The sequence below is a fragment of the Terrapene carolina genome, unplaced genomic scaffold (assembly GCF_002925995.2).
Source record: "Terrapene carolina triunguis isolate 2854851 unplaced genomic scaffold, T_m_triunguis-2.0 Scaffold23, whole genome shotgun sequence".
Lineage (NCBI taxonomy): Eukaryota > Metazoa > Chordata > Testudines > Emydidae > Terrapene > Terrapene triunguis.
In genome coordinates, this window is record NW_020664374.1 from 15,029,000 (window position 1) to 15,042,109 (window position 13,110).

A 13,110-nucleotide genomic window follows, 5' to 3' on the forward strand; every position below is an offset into this window, starting at 1 on the left:
TCAGGGCTGGGGCTTGGGGTGCAGGAGGGGGTATGGGGTGCTGGCTCCGGGAGGGAGCTCAGGGCTGGGGGTTGGGGTGCAGGTGTTTTGGGGTGCAGGAGGGGATTCGGGGTGCTGGCTCCGGGAGGGGGATCAGGACTGGGGGTTGGGGTGCGGCCTCCCGCCAGGCAGCACTTACCTCTGACGGTCCCGGTGGGTGGCAGAGCATGGCTGCCACTAAGGCAGGCTCCCTGCCTACCCCGGCCCCATGCTGCTCCCAGAAGGAGCCAGCGCGCCCCTGTGGCCCCTGGGAGGGGGCGGGGGCCATGTGGCTCTGCGCGCTGCCCATCTCTGCAAGCGTGCTGCTCATTGCTTGCAGGCAGGAGCAGCACGCAGAGGGAGACCCCCTTGCCCCAGGGCTGCTTTGGCTGCTTCCGGGAGCGGCGTGGGGCCGGGACAGGCAGGGAGCCTGCCTTAGCAGCAGCCACGCTGCACCACCGGAGATCGCGATCGACTGGTTGGTGACCCCTGGATTAATGGAATCACCAGTTCCGCAGGGAACCAAACACAATAGCCAGCGTAGTCCAACAAAATAATAAAATCATAACCATAATAATAATTTAAAAAGTAAAATAATTAAATCGCTACAAAAATTCTGACTGTATTGAAAGGAAGTTTTCTTATAACTCATTGCTGGATAGAGATGAGTGGGCAAGTGATGGGTATAGGGAAGGACAGCGTGAAGTAGGTTAACAGCACTGCTGTGTTCATACCGTAACTACAGTATGTGATTAGTGTGATAATGTAACTGATTTGTGAGATTATGTCAGTTAAATTTTGCTCCCAGAATTAGTTTGGGGTAGTCTAGGAACAAACACCTCAGTTGTAATATACATATCGATTACGTGATCACAAAGAGAATACAAAGAGCTGGAGAGCACTCGAGCAGAACTCAAGGAAAGAAAAGGAGGTGTTTTAAAAGAGAGGCCTTTGCAAAGAAAAAACTCTGTCCCTACTGAAGTGTTCAATCAGGCAGCGAGATTCAGTTTGCCAGTTTCAAAGGCTTTAGTGTCAAAGTAAAAAGTCACTGCAATGAACACTGCCAGAACACAAAAATACTTTAGTAGCCTATATGTTCTTGAAGTCGGTAGTGGTTCCTGGGAGGAGAAAAAAAGCATAACATCTTAAAAACAAGCTCCGTTATTTTCTTTTTTTCCTTTCATGGATATATGGCTATAAAGAATAGTATTGTGGCTAACTAGTCTTGACACATATGAGTGTACTGGGATACACGTAGATTTAGGAGCCTTCATTGACCAAACATATCCTGTCTACTTTAATTGCCACTTTTTCTTCTCCCACCTCCTTATTATTCACTTTCCCTGTCTTTCCAAAATACTGCATCTCCAGTCATCATCCTCTCCCATCATTCTGACATTTCATCCCCTACCCCCTGAATTTGTATCCCTCTTTTCATATAATATTCAAACTCCCTGTCCTCACCTTCAAGGCACTGCACATCTCCATCCTTGACTACATCTCAGCTCTTCCAACATTCCTCCCACACCCTACGGTCTGCAAGATGCTCTCTATTGAAGTCAGTGAGAACCTTTCTGTTAACTTCAATGGTCTGTAGATCAGCCATTAAAGGAGGACGCTTTTAAAATAAAATGAATTTAAGTTTAGTTCACCCTTTGCACTTAATGAGGCAGGATCCTGTGGAAAAACAGTATGTTATCACAGAATAAAGATTGCCATAATGCATACACACAAGGGGGTGGAGTTATGGTTGTACAGTAGTTAGTAACTTTTGAGTGCTTGAAAATGTAATAAATAACATTATTTTAATATGTTTTTGTATGTAACTATAGTAACAATCAATGAGATAGCAGCAGCTGGGTAGGATGGAGATAAATTTGTCTATTTACCCTTCTTACCAGCATTATCCCATGTTCCTTAATCTCCACTCAGTGTCCTCTCCTCATTGCCCCATTTGTCTTCTTTGCCCACTCCTGACTCCATGACTTTCTGCGTCCCACCCAATACAGTAACTCCTCACTTAACATTGTAGTTATGTTCCTGAAAAATGCGACTTTAAGCAAAACACTGTTAAGTGAATCCAATTTCCCCATAAGAATTAATGTAAATGAGGGGGTTAGGTTTCAGGGAATTTTTTTTCACCAGATAAAAGACTATATTTGGAGGGAGGGGAGAGAGCATCGCAGACAGAGACAGAGACACACACTGTGTGTGTGTGAGAGAGAGATGCGCATTTCCCCTTTAAGTACATTGTTAATTAGATCAGCTTGCTGAGACAGCAGCTGCTGCTGCCGCCAGCAAGCTCCCTCTGTCCTGAGCCCTGTCGTGTGTCCCCCCTGTTCTATGGAAAATGGGGTAAGCAGGGTGCAGGAGCAGGGGGGAGGGAGACACCCTGACATTAGCCCCCCACTTCCCTCTCCCCCCGTACAGCAAGCAGGAGTCTCTGGGAGCAGCTCCAAGGCACAGGGAAGGAGCAGCACATGGCAGTGGGGGGAGGGACAGCTGCTGCACAGGGAACTTAGGGGAGCGGGGAGCTGATGGGGGGCTGCTGGTCCACCCTGGTTCCAACCACCCACCAGCTAGCTGCAACGGGCTGCTCTTCCTGAAAGCAGTGGACAAAGCAGGCGGCTGCCAAAGGATGTTAGAAGGGAGCATTGCACAACTTTAAACGAGCATGTTCCCTAATTGATCAGCAACACAACAACGCAACAACGAAACAACGTTAACCGGGACGACTTTAAGTGAGGAGTTACTGTACCATTCTGGAATAAAATCCCAATTAGCATACGTCAAGTTCTTGCACTATAATCATTCAAAAGAAAACAAGTCTAAATCCCCAACTTCTCTGTAAAGCATGCCTCCCTCAACACCCATAAAACACCATGTCTGTTTATTCTGATTTATATTAGTTTATTTTCACTTGTATTATTGGATTGTTAATTTCTTGGGGTGTAGATTCGTTAATTGTTCAGCACACATTGTGGTGTGTAGCACTATGTACTCTTATGGCAGATACAAATAATTAACGACAAGATATTGAACTTGAGCCCCCTTCATGGTCACTAGGCTACCAGGCCAGAACCAAGTCTGGCTGTGATGGATTACAAAGAGAAAAAGACCTGAGAGAGAACATATACAAGGCAGATAATGTGATCACTTTTATCTGCCTCGTCTACCTTTCCTTAAGGATCAATACAGCTTCAAAGATGAAAGACAGAACAAGATAGTGTCATGACAGAGTTCAGCTTCATGAACCCTCTATAAATTTCATTTGGCTTAAAAACAGTACTCAGGAAAATCAATAGCTCTATCTAATTAAACATAGCAGCACCGTATCTTTCACTGTCCACAGGGTCTCAACAGAGCTCACTACTACTCGTTTACAGCACACAGTAGAGAACATAGTATTTCCCCCTCCCTCTGCTTAGCTACTTTCCTTTTTTAAGCAACTCCAACAGAATGTATAAAAATCTATTTTATTTATTTATTTATTTATTGGTCAGAAGCAGAGTTATTCCTGAACGTGCAGGTAGTGTATTTTGTGAATTAATAATAAAAGTTTGCACTTAAAAAGCATCTTTCATCTGAGGCTGTGGGGGCAATTTATAAATATATAGTACTTTATTAATTTAGCTGCAATATTTCTATGAAGCAGGTAATCATTATCTGCACTTTACAGATGAGGAGACTGAGGCACACAGAAGAGCCTGATTCTGCTTTCACTTTCCCCATGGTAAATAAAGAATAACTTCACTGAACTGAATGGAATTACACCTGCCAAAACTAGCGTGAGAGCACAATCAGGACCTCAGTGTCTCCCTCAGGTGTCCCAATAAGTCTGTGCTACAGCCAGGAATAGAAGCCCTGGCGTCCCAACTCAGAGCTCTGAGCCTTTTAAGAGGCCTCCCTCTTATAACTGAGGCACAGAGATATTAAATAACTTGCCCAAGGTCACACAGCAAAGTCGGTGGCAGAGCCAATAACTGAACCCAGATCTCCTGAGTATCAGGTCTTTGCCTTAATCATGACAATCCTCAAATACCTACCATGCATGAAAAAAATTAACAGGAAAACATTCTGCATTTCTAAACTGTCTTAGTTGTAGTTCTCGAAGTGTTTTCTCTCTCTTCAGATTAAAATTTTCAACAGTGGACAGAGGCCTGTCTCTGACACAGCAGAACTCCTCACATGAGTACAGGTTGCACATCGGGTGCTAAGCTGAGCTTCTTTATGTTGCTTATATGTTATTTTCCTTGAGCAGTGTATTACACAGAATCACAGAAACATAGGGCTGGAAGTTAAGTTTTCCTAATGTCCAACCTAAACTGCCTTTGTTGCTATTTAAGCCCTTTGCTTCTTGTTCTATCCTCAGACATTAAGGAGAACAATTTTTCTCTCTCCGCTTGTAACAACCTTTTATGTACTTGAAAACTGTTATGTCCTCTCTCAATCTTTTCTTCTCCAGACTAAACAAACACATTTTTTTCAATCTTCCCTCATAGGTCATGTTTTCTAGACCTTTAATCATTTTTGTTGCTCTTCTCTGGATTTTCTCAATTTGTCCACATCTTTTCTGAAATGTTGCGCCCAGAACCGGACACAATACTGCAGTTGAGGCCTAATCAGCACAGAATAGAGCGGAAGAATTACTTTTCATGTCTTGCTTACAACAGTCCTGCTAATACATCTGGGAATGATGTTTGCTTTATTTTGCAACAGTGTAACACCGTTGACTCATATTTAGCTTGTGATCCCCACTATGACCCCCATATCACTTTCTGCAGTACTCCTTCCAATTTTGTATGTGTGCAACTGATTGTTCTTTCCTAAGTGGAGTTGTTTGCATTTGTCCCCATTGAATTTCATCCTATTTACTTCAGACCATTTCTCCAGTTTGTCCAGATCATTTCAATTTTAATCCTATCATCCAAAGCACTTGCAACCCCTCACAGCTTGGTATCATCCGCAAACTTTGTAAGTGTACTCTCTGTGCCATTATCTAAATCATTGACGAAGATATTGAACAGAACTGGATCCAGAACTGATCCCAGAGGGACCCCACTTGTTATGCCCTTCCAGCTTGACTGTGAACCACTGACAACTACTCTCTGGAACGGTTTTCCAACTAGTTATGCACCCACTTTATAGTAGCTCCATCTCTGTATTTCCCTAGTTTGTTTATGAGAAGGTCATGTGAGACAGTATCAGAAGTCTTACTAAAATCAAGATATACCACATCTACTGCTTCCCCCCTTATCCACAAGGTTTGTTACCCTGGACAACAATTGATCACTGTCCTCTTTATAACAACCCTTAACATATTTGAAGACTACTATCAGGTACCCTCCTCAGTCTTGTTTTCTCAAAACTAATCATGCCCAGTTTTTTGAATCTTTTCCTCATAGGTTGTATTTCTCATTTTTCTGGCTCTCTTCCAGACTCTATCCAATTTGTCCAGGTTTCCTAAAGTATGGTGCCCAGAACTGGACACAGTACTCTGCTGAGGCCTCACCAGTGCCAAGCAGAGCTGCACATTTATCTCCTGTACCTTATATACGACACTCCTGTTAATAAACCCCAGAATAATATTAGCCTTTTTTGCAACTGCATCACACTATTGACTCATATTCAATTTGTGATCCAATATAATCCCCAAATTCTTTTCAGCAGTACTACTAGCCAGTTATTCCCCATTTTGTAGTTGTCCATTTGATTTTGCTTTCCTAAATGTAGTACACTTTGCATTTGTCTTTATTGAATTTCATCTTGTTGATTTCAGACCAATTCTCTAATTTGTCAAAGTTCTTTTGAATTCTAATTCTGTCCTTCAAAGTGCTTTCAGCCCCTCCCAGTTTGGCATCATCCACAAATTTTATAAGCGTACTCACTCCATTATCCAAGTCATTAATGAAAATATGTAATAATACTGAACCCAGGTCTGACCCCTACTGAACCCCACTAGATACACCCTCCCAGTTTGACAGTGTACCACTGATATCTCCTCTTTGAGTACAGTCTTTCAGCCAGTTGTGCACCCACCTCAGTCATTTCATTTAGATTTACATTTTCCTAATTTGCTTATGAGAATGTCATGATTGTGTCAAAAGCCTTACTAAAATCAAGATTAAGCCCTTTACTTACTTACACATCTACTGCTTCCCCCCTGCCCCCATCCACTAGGCCAGTAACCCTGTCAAAGAAGGAAATTAGGTTGGCTTGGCACGCTTTGTTCTTCACAAATCCATGCTGGCTATTGATTGTTTAATAATTTGTTCCTGAATCTTTCCAGGTACTGAAGTTAGACTAACTGGTATATAACTCCCCAGGTCCTCTTTGTTTCACTTTTTAAATAGGTACTATTTTTCCCCTCCTCCAGTCCTCTAGGAGCTTACCCGTCCTTAGTGGTTTTGAGACTGCTTCAGCTAGTTCCTTAAGTATCCTAGGATAAATTTTATCAGGCCCTGCCAACTTGAAAACATCGAACTTACATAAACATTCTTTAACCTCCTCTTTGCCTAATGTAGCTTGCGTTCCTTCCCCCTTGTTGTTAATGTGAATTGTATTGAGTATTTTGTCACTAATAATCTTTTTAGTGAAGACTGAAGTAAAATAGGCATTAAACACCTCAGTCTTCTTGATGTCATCAGTCATTAGCTCGCTTTCCCTGGCTAAGTAGAGGACCTACACTTTCCTTTGTCGTTCTCTTGCTCCAAATATCTTTAAAGAACCACTTCTTGCCATTTATATTCCTTGCAAGGTATAACTCATTGATTTTGCTATTGATTGAATGTGTACATTTACTCCTGTGTGTTTCAGCATTCCAGATATTCTCAACTTTAAGGATTTAAACAGCAGAATGTAATTTACAAAAAATTCCTACTTGCTTGATTAGATTTTTTTTTTAATTATTTCCTTCCTCTCTCCCTCCTTAATGTCCAGAGAAAGGATAGCATAATTACAATGAAAGCTCATTCTATTAAGCATTTATGCTGAATATTTCCCATGCAAATAATGTGGGGAAAATTATTTTTTTCACATTGTTTCCTCAAAACAGATTGTAAACTTGCCTGTAAAGTTTATTTGTCTATGCAATAAATTATAAATCAGGACAACAAGACACTTTGTTTTCTTTAAAGGATTTCACAGAGATAAAGATGACTTGGATATCTCCAAGGACTGAGACTTGCAAAAAGTCCCCTACTGATTTTTTTGGCTAATATCCTCCCTTCTATTTTCCCAGAGCTGGGCTTGAGGCTTTGAATGTGAAAGAAAAAAATATTTCCTGCACAACACTGAAGGGTAACGAGGGGGAAGAGAGGTCTTGGAATTTTTACTGTTGGGTGAGCCAAAGAAAAATAAAGCAAATGGCTACTCCATCTTAAAAGAGTACATTGCAGCTTCCTTCAGCATTAAACAACATAGCTAGGAATTTCCTTTGGGCTGGACCTCTCAGGAATCTAGGATTTTACTAAATTTTTAACCTTAAGAAGCCCAGATTTTTGAGAATATTGATATCTTCTTTTTTTTAAACTCAACTGACTTAAGCTTTAGTTTAAAATGTGAGGATCAACTGATTCAGGATTTTGAAATGTTAAAAAAATATTTTTGTTTTTAAAGGAAGTATTGGTTGTCAATGCAAAAATTTTTCAGCACTTGGGTATTTGTAGGATAAACCAGAGCATAGTAGGGACAGAGTAATGGAAAGTTGGAAACAACTCAAAGGATCATTTTTATAGAAAGAAGATTATAATTAAAATATGAGTATTACCTGTTCTGCTGAGGAAAAAGATGGAGATTTTCACTATCTACCTTAATGCTACAGATTCCTTAATTTCCCCCAGAATTGCTCTAAACAAATCATTTTCTCCTGAACAAATACATGCTCCTTCTACTCTCCAAAGCATTCATACTCATTCTCTCTATGGAGAAAAACCACAAGTATTTTCACTGGTTCATTTACTTCTAGTGCTGATTACTCCTGTGTATTATATTGCAACACCCTAATGTTGAATTAAGGACATATTCATTACAGCCTGAAATTGAAAGTATATAATATAAACAATGCCTGAACTTACGTAACTCCTGCCTGTGCGCCTCTGTCTGTGCAAAATACTGGCGGAGCTCCTCTGTGATCTCCATGTTGCTCAGATCACATTCTATCTCCTCTTCAGACTCAGAATCCTTCTCCATTTCAGAATCCCTGCCCATATCCTTGCTCACTCCAGAACTGCAATGGGCACCTGGGTATTGCTGGGGCCAGGAAGGGTATCGCGCTCTGCTGTTTGGAGCGTAAGTAGAATAGTTGTCAGCATCCGATGGGTTGCCTCCATCCCAATCTGAGTAACGGCTTGAAGGAAAGGTTTCGGATGGATACCATGACAGATGATAAAAGGACTCCATGGCTTTCCTGTAGGCATTTTTGTGCTTGTACATCCAATGCATGGCTTGATTGTAATGCTTCCAGTATCTTGCATATACTTGTTGATTATACCATGGCTGAGAGTCTTCATGCAGTGAGTCCTCCTGAAAAAAGTGGGAGCAGAGGGGAGAGACAGTGTTGAGGCAACTCCTAGAATTGAAAAGCTTTTTCATTCCAAATGCTTTACTTCCTATGATAACAAAAAACATGTATTTTGGAGGAAAAATGACAAGTGCTTGAAGCATGAACATACTATACATACAAAAATAGATCATGTTGCTCACGCTACTAGTCACCAAGGAAGAAAGTAATGAGAATGACTGCACCAAAGCTTTCCCCCAAAGCTCTGTTATTACAGTGGAAGCCACTCCAGTGGGGCAAAATGTTGAAATGTATTAATGCAAACCGAGCTGTGTGGATATAAATACTCAGCACTTACAAATACAAATGAATTCAAGTGAATTGATATACTACATAGGTGAAAGATGAGCTGAATGAGAGCTGATTACTTCAAAGTGTGTGTGGGATAAGCCAAATACTACAAATACACAAGCTTCATGTTAACAGGCAGAGGGTACCGCGTCTGAAATTCCTCTATATTAAATAAAGGCACCTATTTCATTTAGTAATGCATTTACCCCATCTCCTTGTCATAATGATTTCAGTGGTAGAGGTCAGATGGCAACTTAGTCACATCTCAATCAAACCTTAGTCAAGGTCTCAATTAAACCCCACCCATGCTTAGCAAAGTGCCGTGCTGCTAGTAAATCTCACTTCTGTATTCATCAGCAGCTATAATCTGAAAAAGGGTAATAAAGTTCATTGACTGAAGTAAACTAAAATATTTCTTTCCAGTTATAAAACGTAACAAGTTGTAAAACAGCAACAACTGTTTTTAAAAATGTTTGTTTGCTTGACAGAACAGTTTACCCCTGGCTCTATTCTAGCCATATAACTCTATGAGAGTGCAGCAGACCCTATATTTATAGTAAATTCTGTATAGAAAAAGATTGCAATAGGTTCCCGTCCCCTACTAATTGGGCTACACATGGGTAGTGTTGGAGAAAGGTCAGGGATAATGGAAAGCTAAATCACTCTTGGGGTGGTGTTTGCCCACTGTCTGCCCTTGGGGTAGAGCTTCTGAGCAAGGGCTCTGGATGCATGGAAAGTGATGTTGGATTTAAAAACAAGTTGGTCTCACTTCATTCATTTGGATACCCATGATGCAACAACACGTGTCTGTCTTAAAACGGACAAAAGCCAAGAAATTTAGTGTAAAGTCTGATGTTCGTCCCATAATGCATCTCCTTGGTCTAGATATTGTGTCTCTCTCAGGGGAGGGAGAGTTTTACTTGATCTATTTTTTTTGCCACACATTTGGACTATTTTAGACTTAAATGTGGAAGGTCATCTTTTCTTTTTCAGGGATACTGTCATGATGAAACATTATACTTTAAAGGTGCTTTCCTTACCTGTATTATTAATACCCTAAATCACCAAGAATGATTTTTTTAAAAAATAAATGAATTTGGTTTAGTGACACTTCATAGCTATAGTTTTACCATCCCTGCCCAGAAACCAACCTCCCTTCCTGACCCCCCCGTCCCCTCCCCCAAAAGGGGCTTAAAAACACTGATAACATAATTTTAAGGTTATGTTTAAGTAGTTGCAAGAACAAAAAGTCTCAAGCTAATAAACTTTATTTTTCTTATTTCACTTAAACACTGGGTCAGGGATTGTGTCTCACCTGTTTATGCAAATCTATGGTGTCATACAAGTGATTTTAAAAAACAGCCACCCAATTAATTTTTATGGAAATGCATAACAAAATGTGTGTCTTTTTGGCTAAGACTTTATGGGACAGTTGTGCCTCATGCACTTCTATTGTGCTGGTGAAACTCCACTGACTTCAGGGGATTTATTTCCAATTTACGCTGGTGTAAGAGGAGAATCTGGCCCTGTTGCTAGGATGTATTTATTTATTTATAACTGTTATGAACTCCTAAAAACCAGGATATTTAATGTTTTTACTTTGCTTTCGTTAAATGAGAATGTCACCCTGACTCTAGTTCTTCAATGTATAGTCAAGACCAGAAAATTCTGTGGTCAAGTCTGAGAAGTTGCAACTCCCATTTCACAGAGTTAGTTCTGAAGCACTTTGTTTAATTTTTCCCACTGAAATAATTAAAAATCAAGTTTGGGAACATCAGTAGAGCAGTTAATACAGCTTAACAAAAAAGGAAAGTTTCATATATTCTATGTATTCCCCAAGATGACAACATATCTTTTTAAAATACAAAAAATATCTTCAGTTCTTTTTAACTAAAATGTTTCTAAAATGGGCCTTGGTGATGACCTCACTGAAAACTTTGGAATACAGCTGGCTGATTTGCCTATCTGACTAGCCCCAGTTGTTAATTTAGGGGGAGAGGAATACAAAGGGCCACTTCATGTAGACAGAATTGTGATTTTGGTGCTTATCCAAATACTTCTGTGTTTGGGAGGGGAAAAAAAGTGACCCTAGAAAACCTCACTCTTTCACAGAACTTTAAAAATCCATCTGTTGAAAAAAAATTAAGGGGATGTTTTAGATTGGGATAAAGAAGGAAAAGGAACACATTAAAGTCTAACTATGGAATATAGCTGTATGTCTGTGTTTTTTCAGCTGCTGTGTAAATGGAAATACAGAGGAGTTTTCTCAACCATATAAAAGCTATAAATCTAAGAAGAGTGATCAGCAGATTTCTCTGTTATTTTCCTGTCATATGTCTCTAGACTCTTCTCTGAAGAGACCAATCAAACAATACTTTTAATAAATGAATTTTACTTTGAATGCAATTTAACTAATTTAAAATACAATTCTTTTAAATATGTGCTGACGGTTCAATACAATTTGCTTGTATATGCAGTTAACATACAAAGTGTGCATTGCCCATACTCTCAGATACACAGTGTAAGTAAAGAATGCTTACCATCACCTGTGGAGTTTTCTCCAATGATCAACGTAAACTAGAAAAGAAAATAATGTTTTTTAATTTATAAAAAGATAGTTAAAACACAGAAAGCATCTCTAGTGAACCCTAGTAGCTACAGACAAGTCAACAGATGAGGGATTTTGAATAATCAGAGAATCCTTGAAACCTCTTATTCATTTATTCTAATTAGTTTTAGTAAGGAACTTTTAAATATTGGAGATTATTAATATTGAAGGCTCAAGAAGATCAAAGGGCACCCCACTCCCCGCAGCCTAGAATGCAGGAAGATATAAATAAACTTGGTCTCATTACCCTTTTTTTTAATCCTTCACACAATAGTGGCTTCCTCTGCTTCTAGGTACCTTCAAAATTAATGACATTAAGGAATGACCTTAAATGAGAAACACTTGACTTTATCCCTCAGCAGTGTTTGCGGAAGGAATCCTATACAATTTTTTATTTTAAGCATTTTTAAAACCATTTTGATTTCACTCAGGTAGTAAGGTTTTTGTTTATTTTTAATCCTATGTTGTAATTGTTTGTATAACCATCTCCTCTTCTCCCACTTTATGCTTCCCTGATTGCAACACTGCTTCACCTAAAGGAAGCACAGACAAATTCAGGTGATGATCAAGTACTTGAATGGAGAGAGGAGGGGAGGTTAAGTACAGAAGTGGAAACTGGAAAGGACCAGATCATAAAAAGATCTGCAATTACAACCTGCAGTTTAAAATTACTATCGCCTAGCACATACATTGCACTTTTAATCTTCAAAGTTATTTACCCACACGAACCACTTAAGAGAATTTTGAAAAATACCCTGACTATTGGACAGCTATTTTATTATATCAAGATTTTGAAAGAGCAAACCACCCATTCCACATAGTGTCATCACCCAGAAACTCTCATTTGAAGGGACACCAGGGGCAGCAGAGGGGAATGATACAAAGATTAACCCCCCACCACCATTTTTAAAAAATGACTGTGGGCCAAAGAATCCACTAACTGACACTCTCAAGCTACTCCAAGTAGTGGGTCAAATTATACTTTCAGTTACACTGATGTAAAACAGGAATAACTCCACTGACTTCTTTGGGGTTATCCCAGATTACACCAGCACAACTGAGTAGAATTCTTCCCACTGGGGCTGCCCAGGGTGTCAGTTGGAGCAGCATTTGGCCTCCTATTTATGACTTTATTGATCAAGCAGCAACTTTTTATCTCTTTAAGACAGCAATGCTGAGCGAAGAGATTTGAATGCAGTCCATCCTGACATCACCAAAGAAATGCAAATCATGAAGCTACCACAAGTCAGCACAAAGGCTGAACTGTCACCCTTTGTATAGTGGAGACAGAGCCCAAATATGCAAACTCTCACTCACCAACCCTTCTGCAAACAGTCCTTACATACATGAGTAGTCCCAATGCAGTCAATGGGCCTACTCGTGTGAGTAAAGGTTAGCAGAATCAGGTTCAAAAATGTCAAAGAGACTGAACTGATTGTCTTCCTTTCCACCTGCCAAGAGAGGCAGGAGAAAAAAAAAAAAGAGCTGAGGTCACTAATGAAACATTGCAGTGACTTGCAGCATAACTAGCCTACAGATATATAAAAGACCTGGGTGCTGCCCCTTTCTGTTAATCTCAAACACACAGTTTTCCATGCTATCATCTTTTTAAAAGTTGTGTTTCGTGTGTGTG

General features: G+C 40.0%; 1 protein-coding gene across 1 annotated transcript in view; it reads right to left on the minus strand.

Annotated features, from left to right (window-relative positions):
- Window positions 1-13,110, minus strand: part of LOC113406147 (gem-associated protein 8-like) — a 34,962-nt gene that overhangs the window by 17,176 nt on the left and 4,676 nt on the right. The window contains exons 2-3 of the mRNA XM_026649098.1: window positions 11,410-11,446; window positions 8,094-8,541 (exon numbers count right to left, since the gene is read on the minus strand). Of these exons, the coding sequence (XP_026504883.1) occupies window positions 8,094-8,541; window positions 11,410-11,412 (451 nt within the window). The 5' untranslated portion in view covers window positions 11,413-11,446. The remainder of the gene's footprint in view (window positions 1-8,093; window positions 8,542-11,409; window positions 11,447-13,110) is intronic.